The sequence below is a fragment of the Haplochromis burtoni genome, unplaced genomic scaffold (genome assembly GCF_018398535.1).
Source record: "Haplochromis burtoni strain Fernald_Lab_line unplaced genomic scaffold, NCSU_Asbu1 Contig_27, whole genome shotgun sequence".
In the NCBI taxonomy this organism is placed as follows: Eukaryota; Metazoa; Chordata; class Actinopteri; order Cichliformes; family Cichlidae; genus Haplochromis; species Haplochromis burtoni.
The window spans coordinates 2,875,916-2,890,783 of record NW_024582388.1 but is presented as its reverse complement, the minus strand read 5'-3'; the positions used below and the strand labels follow the sequence as shown (position 1 = coordinate 2,890,783).

Sequence of the window (14,868 nt, the reverse complement as noted above, 5' to 3'; positions counted from 1 at the left end):
CTGTGTGCATGCGGGTATCAGAAAAAACATGTACACGCTGTATCAGTGAACACACCAGAGCTTGTTTGAGCAGATTTTTGTTTTTGTCCGTGTGTGCTCGCACACAAGTCCTGTTTGAACAAGAGACCATTTGCACAAGAAGGCATCAGAAACCGAACATGTTAATTTTTGATTGCTTACAAGTGTTTCTGTGTGTGTGTGTACTTACTGTGACTGCTGTTACCCGCATAATTAGTGTGAGTGTGCGTGCGCTTTTTTTATTATACGATTGTGTACCCATGCTGTGTGACCTGACACCTTTACAGTGAGAAAATGTGACAGTATTTACACGCGTGTCTGTTTCATTGTATGTTGCTCTAAAATGCCTCAAAATTCGATTGAGGTCCTCCACACAACCAGGGTGAGAGCTTCGATTACAGTAAAGCCAGCCTGAACTGTTCATTACAGGCAGGGCTCCCATCCATATATCTTACAGTAAAACAGGCCAAAGTGCTATATAAGAGGCAGCATTTATCTGAATGTGGTCATGAACTCGGGTTTACTAGACAGGAATCATGTCAAGCAATTGCACTTACTTCAGAAAAGCTACAGGCACTCCACAAAAGGCATATAAACCCTGAATTAACTGTCAAGAAAAAAAAATGGTAGCACATGTTGAAATTTCAGAAAATATTTCTGCTTTAATGATCATTGCGAGCAGGAAGAGGTGCAAGGAATGCGACTTAAAAAGTATTTTTTGACATCAAATACAATGACATCTCGCACCAAGAGTAAAAGCTGGTGTCTCTTAACCATGACCACTAATGATTCTATAACCAATCGTAGCACTGTTACGTCTTTATTTAGTCCATTTTAGCCTGCCTTTTTTAATTAATCCTTTATTTATCCAGGCAAAAAAATCTAATTGAGATTAAAAATCTCATTTCCAAGAGAGACCTGGCATCATGGCAACAGAGACCTGGCATCATGGCAACAGAGACCTGGCATCATGGCTTTTAAAGCCCACAAAGTAGAAATCAGAGTAACACTTACGCAACTTTAATACCAGGGTGGAAGTGTGAAGCTAAGTGGTTGCAACACCTTTAACTTTGGGTTTTTGTTTGTCAGCGACTGATCATATTAGTTTTAAAAGCTTTTCGGTAACTACAACAATAGGTGAATCCATTAGTGTCGACATTCAGCGGTGATCCTGCTGTCTTCGGTTCAGTAAGAGTGAATTCAGCCTGTTGCCCGGTCTAACCTGTCAGGATCAGTTGAGCACAAAACTAGCAATTATTAGCGTTGCATAGAGAGATGGTAGTTCAGCATCCTGTTATGTTGGACTGAATTATTAGTTACTGATAGTTAAACCTTGAAAAAAAAAAGGTGCAACTTGATTGCTTTACCGCTCATCCAGCGGGATTCTTCGGTTCTAAAAGAGTCACTGTGATTGTCGTTTTTGTGATGTTTTTGTGTCTTTCACAATCATTTTTTTCTTTGTTCTCTGACACACTGTGAATCACAGCTCAGCATACAAGAGTGCCACCAGTCACAAGTGGGAGGAGCTTTACTGCCAATTCAGTCAATGACAAGGTTCACTCACTCCAGTCATTTAAAAATATTTCAGCTGTGAATCATTGAGTTTGGGCAAAGAGGAGAGCCTTGGTTTTCTCGCAAGCTGCTGGAAAATGCTGAAACATGACCATGACATCATGTGCTACATAGTTAAACCAGATAAAGGATATTGTTTGGGATAGTATCTTTTTTATTCACTTTTTAAAATATTGTTTTTCTGACTAATAATTGTGCCTCGAACGGGGTACGTGTGACTGGGTGCAAGTGGTGTCTAGACTCCGGCTAAATCAGAGAGCACTGTATGTGTTTAAGCACTGAGGAATCTGTTTGTCTTACTCGGGGTTGCCGTTGCCGACACACCGAAGAGAAAACTTCTCCCCCTCTCTAGGCAGAGTGCTCTCAGGGTGTATCATCACGTTCGGGGAATCTGTAAGTGTAGGACAGACACACCCACAAATATACACAGAGACACAAATTAAAGTTATATAACAGAAGACTTGTAACCATGCGAATATGCACAATCCCATTCATCCCCATCTCCATCTCCTCCCATCTGCATCCTGTAGGCGTCACCATCTCTCTGCCTCCCACTATGACATAACCCCTTACACAACATCACTTTCCACCGGTGATGCAGTACTGTCATATTTCCCACAGGGTGGCAGCAGTGACACAGACTCCATAACTCCAATTATAGTTTCATTTTAGATGATAACCCTCTCTCCTTATTCACTGTGACTCAACTCTGGCTAAGTGCAGCAGCAGAGGAAGGTGAATTTCCTGTGTGGTCATGATTACAGGCAGCTAATGTGGAATTATTGGAGCAAAGATCAAACCGAAAAAGGGGAAAATGGGCTTATACTGCCCAATAAAAGAAAAGGTCAGGATAGAAATAAAGAAACAGAGCAGTCTGAGGTTTTCCACTGCTTCTCACCCATCCCCGAGTAGCTTCTGTAGCTGCCTTCCTTCCCCCCAATTTCCCAGTTGACTTACACAACACCCGCAGAGCCTGCTCGCTCCTCTTGTCCCCCGGAGAAAGAGAGGGGTGGTTGACGGCGCAGGTGATGAGCGTGTTGTCATCGCTGGCGCTCACCTCCAGGGTGAGCTCGCTGCTCACGTTGTACGTGGGGTTGCCATCAACAGTCTCCACCACCTGTGGACCGCCTGAGGTGAAGAGAACAAGAAGAATACGGTTAGGAGGAGAGCGCCTGCATCTCAACCTGGCACTGGTACAGTAGTCTTGAACAAAAAATTCACACAACTCACAAGCTATGACACAGAAAAGGACATTGCACTGTAATTAGGATGTGGCGGTTTCATGTGCAGAACGACAATGACCCCCATTTGTTCCCATTAAATGAAAAATGCTTTTGCAGTTACCTTGTGCCCTCGGGTGTTTTGTTCTGCGATGTATCATTTTGTTCCGCATACACTGTATGTCTGACAATCCATTTCAAACCATATTTTAGCAATGTGAGAAAATATCATTGTTTTCTCTCGTCATCATCATTTCTTTCCCCTGGTGACTCATTCAGCAATGCATAAATCATTCTGTCCAATAAGACTTCACATCACAGAGAATCTTTGTGTTCAAAATAATTAGCTTACGGTACCTTAACCAGAGCAGGCATTAGTGAGTCGACAGAAAATTACTCAACAACACTTATAATTGATCCATATTTTAAGTGATTAATCAAGCCAAATCATTGCACATGTTCTTCTTTGTCAATAATAGGATGTAAATCGAAGACATCTTCTTTCCACTGTTTGAAAATAGTCTTATAATTGTTAACTGCAGCACCACATTTGTTCCATTTTGCAATCAACTACTGTGGTTGTGGTGGAATTTCCTCAAACTCATCCATTGACAGTTGAACACATGGAAACTGTTTCTTCTGGCAACACTTCTTTTAAATTCTCATGTAATCAAAACACATCTCAAAGCTTTGTATCTATCCTCACATGTGTTTTCTGTAAGGGTAAAACTTGCACAATGGCAGCTCCAAATTTCAGCTCTCTTCAGCACCCACAGCCACTGCAATGTAACATCAGTAAACTGCACACAGCACTCTCATGTTTACTAACCAGGCCAGTCTGTGATGTTTCATGCTGAAGGACACCAAAGGGACAAGAGAGGCTAAAGATTTAATGCTGCTAAGTCCAGCTTTCTTTGGACTCGCTTGCTCGCTGTTGCTTAGGAGACGGATTGCATTGCATATGATTTGATCCATCACTGTAGACAGACAAGCAACTGTACTGAAGCAAAGAATTTATCCTGGCAAATAAAGAGCATCTGCAACATCTTCCACACAATCTGTTGAAGCTCTATTTCTCAATTTAAAATGATGAAACAGGTCAGATATTATAGAAAAACTTTTAAGTAACAATATGCTCCGATTTGCATATACTGTAGAAACATTTCAAAAGCTGTTATACTTTTTTCCTTTAAATTCATGGAAGCTGCCACGAGAAACTGTGCTGAAGAAGAACTGGGCAGACGTGCCTGCGCCTGAGCGAGCAACAGCAGCATCGCTGCAGTCATAGTATGAAAGCATAAACACAGTTGAGTTGTTGTCAGCCAGAAATCGCATTCTATTGTAAGAAGAGATATCAAACTGGGTGGTCAGACCGTGAAAGTGGTTGGTGAATCTGGGAAAGTGGACCAGAACCTTATCATTTACTCCTGCACGGGTTGACGCACACACTCACACATGCACGCACAAGCATGGGCACATGTAGGTCAAGCTCATGAATAACATATACACAGCGGAGACAGATAGTGGCAGGAAAGAGGATTGAAAAACACACACCTGGTTTTTTTTGTTTTGTTTTTTTCCCCCACTGTCTCACACTTTCTCTCAAAACCTCAGATATTATAGACACCTCCCTCTCTTCTCCTTCCTCCCCCAGAGAACTCTTCAAATACCACTGAATCTAATGACATCTCTCTTTTTATTACCATGACCAGTCCTCTGACCCACAGAGAAAATTAGTTTACTTTCCAGGTGCATTTCAATAATCGTATGCCACTCTAAGGAGTCACTTTCTGTCTCTCTCACTATCTTCTCTCTCTCTCAATCCACACACAAATACAGGCAGTATATTGCCTTTATTAAAGACCACAGATCTCCAAAACCAGACTTGGGAATGGTGAAGCCCTATTTGTTTACTCCTTGACTCTTGTGTACAGTATTTTTGAATTTGTGCAATTGAGTTTTAATACGGTTTTTTTGCCCAAGGGGTCATGGTACCGATTCAACATATTCATTAAGGAAAAAACAAGATGCAGTCAGTTTAAGTGCTTTTTCCCTAGACAGCTGTGATGCACATTTGCCCATAATTCACATTTCCTCAGTTCATTATTAGATAATCAGTGCAGATTTGCATGTCAGCTGCTGCAAGCAGAGCAATAACCAAATCAGACTGGAAAATAGCAAAATATTTTGCTACATTGGATTATGCATCAGCTAGCATATTCTAAAGGGTCAGTTTACCAAGAACCTGAAAATGGCTATAATTATTTAATAGTTAAAACACTTTGTTCATCCCTTTGAATTCAAGTCTTGGTTGTTTTATTTCAGAGTGATTGTAGCAACATACAGAGACACTCTGAAGTCTTTTTAACTGTAACACATAAGCATATCCATGCAGATCAATTTGTTTTGTCCCTTTGGTCTGTGATATTCATCTTGAGGACTCCTGTCTCCATCCATATAATGTGAACTTTAATAGAATCTGGTGCACACAGCATTAGAGAGCGAATCTAAAAAGAACAAAAAATTCTCTGCAGAAACAAGGTCCTCGTTACTGTTTCTCCAATTAAAGTGGTTCATAGTGGAATAACTAGGATGTTATTTCTGGAAACATAGGTCATTGTTAAATTTTTTAAATATTTTACTTCTGACTGCTGTGGGCATGAAACTCTATTCATCATCACCGAACTGAAGATGAGACAGAAATCTTCAGACAAACTCAAAACCTGAACAAGATAATGGATATAATATGTACTGAAAGCTGCTATAATGAGTACTTTTTCTATTAACAATGGCCTACATGACTCTGTGATTGGGGTGGATTCTAGCAGGGAAGTCTCTCCCACAATCTGGGAAGCATTCAAAGCTTATCTGGGGTGGGGTGCCTGTAACTCAGGCTGTAGCCAAATATCATCAGAAAACGTACCCAACTCCAAGTTGCACTCCAATGTATTCACTGGAGTGTGAATGTTAGATAGAAAGCACTTAAGCATAGAAAAAAAAGTAGTTGTATGAATGGGTGTGAATGGATGAATGACGCAAGTTGTATAAAGTGCCCTGAGTGCTCAGGCAGAGTAGAAAAGCACTATATAAGAACCAGTCCATCTATCTTGGAGAGCAACTGGTCAACATGGGAGAGTAATCTGTTGCTATAGTTTACCTGAGCATTATGGCTATTGTGAGTACCAGTGTTGGTCAAGTTACTTGAAAAAAGTAATCAGTAAGTAATTACTGATTACTTCCCCAAAAAAGTAATCCGGGCACTTTACTGATTACTTATTTTCAAAAGTAATTAATTACTTAGTTACTTAGTTACTTTTTAAACACACGATTTACAACCAGAATAGGTACTAAAGCGATAGATCTATCAGCCCAATTCTACTTTTTCTGCATTATCCATCATACAAAATGTAATCAAATGGAAAAGTCTCTTTTTTTAAACTTGTTTTATCAGTTTTAATCTTTTAACTTTATGCATCAAGCAAAAATTAAATTATATGCACCATTCTCTGCCTTGAAGAAATTAGTTTAACATTTAAACCTATTTTCTGCACATTCCAGCACATAAAATAAAATATTTTTTGTGTTTACACTCAGTCTTTCAAATAGATGCAAGTAAAACACAGCAGAAAATAAATAAAATCAAAGACTAGCGGTCCTGTTGCTCTATTTTCACCTGTAGTGGGGTAGGCGGAGATGTGCTCTGGTGCAGGTGTGCCGCAGCGGTAGGGATGGGTATCGTTTAGGTTTTATCCTATACCGGTGCCAAACCGGTACTTTTGAAACGGTGCCGGTGCTTAAACAGTGCTCGAACCGGTGCTTAAACAATGGAAAACACAAACTTTGTCCTGAAACCTCTCATGTTTAGCTGTTTTTTTGTAAAAAGATAACAATGTTAGTCTTCTTTGCAGCTATAGGGCATATATGGTATCACTCTTGGCTGGAAGCAGTGCTTAAACAATGGACAAACACAAACTTTGTCCAAAAACCTCTCATGTTTACCTGTTTTCCAGTTTTCCTTTGGTCATTTTAGCCTTTTTTGGCCAGGGTGAAGGGAGTATCTGCGCATTTCTCGGCTTTTAACAAAATGCTATATGTCGCCAGGTGTTTCATCAGATTCGAGGTGTTACCTCCTTTGACAGCATCACAGTATCAGCTTAAAGCACTTGTTGCAGGCTGCTGAGTTTGCATCTTTTCCTGTGAAGTACAGCCAGACTTTGACCGCTTCGCCTTGGCACCAGATACCGGTACCCATCCCTACGCAGCAGTCAGTTGAAGAATCCGCAAGTTTCTCTTTGAATTTCCCATTACGTCGTTGCGCACTCGGAGCATGTTTAGGGGTTTTTTTCGGTGTAAAAAGAAGTTTTCTTCCCACGCACAACGGACACTAATGTTTTTGTCACTTTTTATGGAATCAAACTCAAAGTAAGGTCAGTACTTCCACGCTTTAAACGCTGCATGCTCATACTCTCTCTGCACTCGATATATGATCCATTGTTGATCTGCACACAGCTGTTGTCACAAACTGTTAGTTGTAGGCCTGAGCGTGTGTGTAATTGTTTAGAGAGAAAGGAATTTATGGACACTGGGGGTCTGCCTGCCATAGAAGGCGACAGGAAGCTACAGTTGGGGGTTGCTGATGCTGATGCTTGTACCTTTAATAAAACTCATAATTGTTATAAACTTAGAAGTAGGTTTGTAGGAGACTCTCCACCTTATCTGTAAATGTAAGACAACAAGAGGCCAATGGCCCAGTGGATGCAGAGTGGGAGTCTCAGTGTTTGTAATATGTTAACTCTGTTTTCTATGTTGTGTAGAGGAATTTGGTGTAGCTTGGGTGAGGAGATTACCTTTATGACCGGCAGGAAGTCACGTACACAGAGACACACACACAGTGCTTTGACTGTTATGACGCACCCACACCCACATGCACACTCACTCACGTGCACTCACATAGACATACGGGTACGCGCACACGCAGGCACTCACGTGCTCGTGCATACACACAGAGACACAGAGTTTGCAGCACACCGTGGGGGTTTTATGACGGGGTCGCGTCTATAAAGCTGACTGTAACAAACAAAGGAGTGGAAGATTTGCAGAGGGACACCGGCCTTGCACATCTCCCCTTCTAGAAGATGCATGCTTAAATGAAGATGAATGAAGATGAATAAAGGTTTTGTGAAAAATGACTACTGAGTTCCGGTGCCGTCCCGGAATAAAAGAACCGGGGTGAAACTGATTTCGTAACACTATGAAAGCGAATCCAGGTTTGCTATTTCTTTTGGCTCCATCAACCAACATCAACTTTCTTCAGAGTTCGTTCTTCTTTTCCCCTCACTGTTATGGTGGTTTCAGACAGTGTTCTCAATCTTTGGGTTTGTATAACATCAATGAGAGGAGATGTCCGTAATATGGTCACACCAAGCACAGCAAATCTGCTGTTAATGATGGGCGACCAATGAGCAGACATTTGGCTTAATGAAAGTGGCAAAGAGAGCTAAAACAGCTTGGTTCAGACAGAAAGGCAGCACAAGTGTCTGGTATACAGTAAGAGCTAGCTCTAATTTCTTTATATTTTGCCAGGAAAGTGATAAATAAGAGCAGCAATTCATTAAAACATGTGCAAACTTAAGTGGAAATACATTATATAAGGCAAAAATAGAGTACGTATAATCTCAACAAGCCTGAAAGTAAATATTTGGTATAACCACCATCATTCTTTAACACTGCCTGAACTCTATTAAGCAAGCTTTCTTGCAATTTCTTTAAGTAGCCTTCATAATAATGAAGTAAATGATGAAGCTGTTGCCAATTAGGTGCTTTCCAGATGGCATTGCATGGTGGATCAAAATCTTTTCTGGCTTCATAATTCAATCAGTTTTGGCATGATCCCAAACACGACTGGCTGAAAAGCAGCTCCAAACCATGAACTTGACAGTGCTTTACGCTCACTTTTGCATCTCTCTCCTGACCAATACTGATGAACATTAAGACAAAACAACTTCAAATTTGGATTAATCACATCATTAGAACTGTTGCCACTGATTTAGAGTTCAGTTCTTGAGTAATTTGACCTACCTCAGCCTGTTCTCCACATTCCCTTCCATGAGAATGGCATCCTGTGAGTCACCCTGCTGCTAGCATTTATGCCCGTAATATATTACATGATTCATTATAATTAACAACAGTTTAAAAGTTTATGTCACAAAACACTTCACAAAAACACAAAATAATTACAAAAACATCTCATACGATCAAAGTAATGCCTTTAATGACTGCTAAATCTTTAAACTAAATCTTAATATTCAGTGTTAGGAAAAGTGTGTGCAGCATTCTGCTTCATTAATATTTAAGCTCCACGATACTCCAGCACCTGCTAAAAATTTCATGGGATACCGACACTTTTCTATAGAACTCGTATTCCTCGATTAAAAAAAAGGTGGCCAATCGGCACATCCTTGAAACTAACTTCCCCCAAGGTGGTGATGCCATGCAGATGAGGTGGTGGAGCTGCTGATGCATCAACCCTCAAGCGTCCAATCTGCTATAAAATAATCATATTATGAAAATCAAACAACTGGATGCAGCAATTACTGTGACCAGCGTGTTTGGGACTTCATGGCTAAAGAAGCGTGTTTGTGACCAGAAGGTCCAGATTAGAGCGGAAAAAATTATTAAATGAAACCATTAGTTCATGGACCAAATGTCCCAAAATCGCTGCTTTCGTAATCAAAGAAATGAAGCTGCCAGTGAGATTAAATTGTTTTGTTTGTGCTAAAGACATACTCGACTGTGTGGTGTCCTTTAATTATTGCGCTGGGAAAATGTGATATTATCAAATCAAACTGTGACTTTTTTTGTTTGAAAAAAAATTCCACTGATAATAAATAAACTGATAATTTAACATTTGAAAACATTAACGGAGGAAAAACGATCATCATTTTGCCAATGCTTTCACTTTTAAACCTAATTTTTTACAATATTACTTTACAATATCTTAATGCGTATCTTGAATTATAAGGATGATATTTTATTTTCAATATGCTACGAGTATTTAGTGACTCTTTTTAGACAAAGGTGCGAGCAAAATTAATCCATTACTAAAAAAAAGAAGAAAAACAGCTCAGTTCAGTGTGGGGAGCTAAATGAAATTAGTGAATAAGTTCTCTTTAAAATTCACTATTATGCCAGCTGGTACTTTACCCCCCACCACGACCAGTTGAGCTGATTATAAGACTCCAGTTTCTCAAAGGTGTGAAAATGCATGACTGTGAATAGGAAGAAATAAATGCTCAGCAAAAAGCCTTCCTGTGAAAGAGTAGAAGGTTTTAAAATAATCGAAACAGTCATCAGATTTAATCTTTAAGTGGATTAGGTCCAGAGAAAGCACTGAAGTCTGATTTAAGCGTTCATATGAGGTCATCTAATTTGGAAAGAAAGTTAATTAGTCTTGTTACTGAATTACTGAGTGAAGCTGATGGGATGCATCTGTCTTGCTGTGTCCATGTGTGTCCATATTCAGTGGTTCAGATGACAAAGTGCTATACTCAGGTTTAAGATATAGTATTTCCATTTTCTTCCACTTACTAGTTTAACTTCACTTCAATTAAGTTTTTACTCAGAACCACTACATTGAAAAGGACACTGTTTTTTCCCATCTGCAGTAATTTACAGGGAGTGCAGAATTATTAGGCAAATGAGTATTTTGTCCACATCATCCTCTTCATGCATGTTGTCTTACTCCAAGCTGTATAGGCTCGAAAGCCTACTACCAATGAGAAGGGGTGTGGTCTAATGACATCAACACCCTATATCAGGTGTGCATAATTATTAGGCAACATCCTTTCCTTTGGCAAAATGCGTCAAAAGAAGGACTTGACAGGCTCAGAAAAGTCAAAAATAGTGAGATATCTTGCAGAGGGATGCAGCAGTCTCAAAATTGCAAAGCTTCTGAAGCGTGATCATCGAACAATCAAGCGTTTCATTCAAAATAGTCAACAGGGTCGCAAGAAGCGTGTGGAAAAACCAAGGCGCAAAATAACTGCCCATGAACTGAGAAAAGTCAAGCGTGCAGCTGCCAAGATGCCACTTGCCACCAGTTTGGCCATATTTCAGAGCTGCAACATCACTGGAGTGCCCAAAAGCACAAGGTGTGCAATACTCAGAGACATGGCCAAGGTAAGAAAGGCTGAAAGACGACCACCACTGAACAAGACACACAAGCTGAAACGTCAAGACTGGGCCAAGAAATATCTCAAGACTGGTTTTTCTAAGGTTTTATGGACTGATGAAATGAGAGTGAGTCTTGATGGGCCAGATGGATGGGCCCGTGGCTGGATTGGTAAAGGGCAGAGAGCTCCAGTCCGACTCAGACGCCAGCAAGGTGGAGGTGGAGTACTGGTTTGGGCTGGTATCATCAAAGATGAGCTTGTGGGGCCTTTTCGGGTTGAGGATGGAGTCAAGCTCAACTCCCAGTCCTACTGCCAGTTTCTGGAAGACACCTTCTTCAAGCAGTGGTGCAGGAAGAAGTCTGCATCCTTCAAGAAAAACATGATTTTCATGCAGGACAATGCTCCATCACACGCGTCCAAGTACTCCACAGCGTGGCTGGCAAGAAAGGGTATAAAAGAAGAAAAACTAATGACATGGCCTCCTTGTTCACCTGATCTGAACCCCATTGAGAACCTGTGGTCCATCATCAAATGTGAGATTTACAAGGAGGGAAAACAGTACACCTCTCTGAACAGTGTCTGGGAGGCTGTGGTTGCTGCTGCACGCAATGTTGATGGTGAACAGATCAAAACACTGACAGAATCCATGGATGGCAGGCTTTTGAGTGTCCTTGCAAAGAAAGGTGGCTATATTGGTCGCTGATTTGTTTTTGTTTTGTTTTTGAATGTCAGAAATGTATATTTGTGAATGTGGAGATGTTATATTGGTTTCACTGGTAAAAATAAATAATTGAAATGGGTATATATTTGTTTTTTGTTAAGTTGCCTAATAATTATGCACAGTAATAGTCACCTGCACACACAGATATCACCCTAAAATAGCTAAAACTAAAAACAAACTAAAAACTACTTCCAAAAACATTCAGCTTTGATATTAATGAGTTTATTGGTTTCATTGAGAACATGGTTGTTGTTCAATAATAAAATTATTCCTCAAAAATACAACTTGCCTAATAATTCTGCACTCCCTGTATATTTGCAGTTCGGGCTCTTTTCTAAGACCTCTCAGCCTTAAACATGTATTTAGTTTTGGACAGTGACACGATTTTTGTGATTTTTCTTCTCTACATTATCGCAGTTGATTTTAAATCAAACAAAGTCGTTGAAGTTCAGACCATCAACTTTAATTCACAGGTTTAATTCAACAAGTTTCACATGAACTGTTTGGGAATTAGAGCCATTTTGATGCATATTTTTCAGAGGCTTAAAAGTAGTTTCATGACCAGGCAAACTCTGCTCATTAATGATCATTATTAATCATTACCTACAGTCCACTTTTCTCCAAGTGCTGCGATTTTTACACTTTAAGGAACTGAAAAACTTTTTCCATCACTGTTTCTCTACCTTTCCTTTCTCGTCCATTATGTTGCTACACACAGACACACGCCCATGTACCCTTCACCATCCGCCCTACGTTCTGCATTATGACAATTTAGGTTGGAATTCAACCGGTATGGCATTAAGTGCCGCCATAAATCCCCATTATCCCCAATCCAATACATCGATGTCACTAAATGATCCATAGCCCTTTCACACAGTACAACTAATACAGTCTTCAAAGCTCTTAGACTTTCATTCTTCTCAATTACCACTCCCTTACCCGCATTCTCTCTTGCTCTCTCCACTCACTGCTAAATCCTCTTTCTGGATTTCTCTCTCCATTTCGTCAGCCTTCCCTTCTTTTCTACTTCTCTCTCCTGTTGCGCTCCCTAGTCCCCTCTTCTTTAAAACTGGTCCCCCTTTGCTTCATCCTTGCCCCCCCAATCTACTCCCACTCAGACATAAAGCTGCCTCACTTCTTCTGCAGTTTTCTTAATTCCCCTTCAGCTCTCTCTTCTTCCTTCTGTCTCTCTCAACATCGGCTTTTGCAGCTTCCATCACTCTCTCAGAATACTTGCAGTCACTCTGTCTATTTTTATGCACGCACACGCACGTGCTCCCGTTCATTCATTCACCTCTCTCTCTGTTCACTGTTTTCTCAGCAGCCCCTCGCTGTCACTTACTTGATACAAAGAGTCTTTCTCGTCTTTCTCACACACACTTTACTGTGCTGCCCTCATTCCCTTCTCTTCATCTCTCTCCATCTTTCCTTTTACTGTCAGTGAAGCTGTCACAGACATTGGTGAGAAACAGTCTATGGGCTCATCTTTCCAACATCCACACGCTTGGACTCGCACACAAACAAACACCGCAGCTGCATGAATGAGAACCTGTAATAATAGCACACTGACCCGTGGTGCTCTTCTGTGATATAGCCGGAGATGAGCACTTTGTGTGTGTATGATTATTATCTGTCCATTACTAATGTTTGTGTATTGAACCGAATGGGTTTGTGTTTCTGTGTGTGTGTGTGTGGGTTTGTCTTTGTGTTTGTGACAGAGTGTGTGTCATCCCAGCAATGACTGATTGGTGTTGCGCAGTGTCAGGATGGCTGAGCGAGGCCTCAAACACAACATCATTCATATGGAGTTGATCTCCTTCAAATCTCTCTTCGTGTGTCTCTATTACTCTCTGTGCTCACTCCATTTCAAAAGCTGGGTTCATCCAAATTCTACAAAATAAACTATGTCTGTATACTTTACATGCAACCCTTTCACCAAGCCAGATCAGTGATTCAGCAAAACCTCGAGGAACACTTAATGTTTTACAAATTCATTAATTTTTGCGATATCTGTACAAGGCAGGGGCACGGACCCGGTAATTTTGTACATGGTGTTTAATATCCTAATTATGACAAGGTGAATGATGTCATCTGGGCTATTTCAGTGGGAGGAAATGAAGCTGCTAAATGAAGAGGGCAAAGTTCAAAAGAAAAGGACTGGAGTCAAAAAGTCAAAAAATTTACCGCCTATGTGTTTTAAGATAAGGAGTTTGACAAAGATAAATTTACATCCTGGCTGCTTGCTGACATGAATCTGTTATGTTAAAACTACAACATCCTGAAAATGAACTGTAATTACACCTCATGCTTTTTTACTATGTTGGTTTACAAAATATCAGCAACAACGGTGAAATTAAATGGTTGTGTTAGGAAATGCTGCTCACCCGCTGTCCACTCCTATTTTGTTCTCCTGCTGAAGACATTATCTACATTGAAAATTGCCTTTTTAAGGCTTCTGGCATCTCTGAAGTAAAATTAATTATCGATTATCCTAAAAGCTGGCAAAACAGCAAATTACGGCACGAGGGAGACAGCAGTAAATTATATGATGATCTCTAGCTTGTCAGTTATGTTGATTGTTTCTGTTCCTGCGCCGTCTGATAGTGTGTCACTTTGAATTCTAGGACAGCATTATCTGCTCACCTTTTATAAAGGATGGCCCAGTATCCAGTGCTACAGGAGATAACAGAGGCTCAAAAACACCTTTCCATAACATCAGGAGAATGTTATGGAACATGTTATTCTGGCTGACACTTCTGGGTCACTCAGCTGAGAACCTTCCTAAGAAAATTTGACTATTTAACCACAACCATGTGGCTTTAGCAGGAATAAGAAAGTCTGAACAACACCTTTATATTGCATTATGGGAACTATAGGATGAAGTATTTCAGAATTTAGCCCATAAATGGAACAAATTGTGAATGCATCAGTTTTGAGTCACGTAACATTCTGTTTTTCCACTAGAAGTCTGCTAGAGTGGCCATTTAAGATGTGCATATAGCTAAGACACACACACACAAGAATTGGGAAAGGTTCTGATGACAGTGAAATGAGCAAATCACAGAATACAAACTTTCTTTCTATCAAGTCTCAGAACTTCCACACCTTTAATTTCCGTCTTGCTGTGTAAAAGCCTCCCTACTCTGTGGAATGACATTAAACACTA

General features: G+C 40.3%; 1 protein-coding gene across 5 annotated transcripts in view; it reads right to left on the bottom strand.

Moving 5' to 3' along the window:
* Positions 1 to 14,868, bottom strand: part of cadm3 (cell adhesion molecule 3) — a 104,680-nt gene that overhangs the window by 19,172 nt on the left and 70,640 nt on the right. For all 5 annotated transcript variants that reach the window (XM_005918080.2, XM_042219062.1, XM_014332328.2 and 2 more), the window contains exons 6-7: positions 2,548 to 2,718; positions 1,891 to 1,981 (exon numbers count right to left, since the gene is read on the bottom strand). In XM_005918080.2, coding sequence (XP_005918142.1) covers positions 1,891 to 1,981; positions 2,548 to 2,718 — 262 coding nt within the window. The remainder of the gene's footprint in view (positions 1 to 1,890; positions 1,982 to 2,547; positions 2,719 to 14,868) is intronic.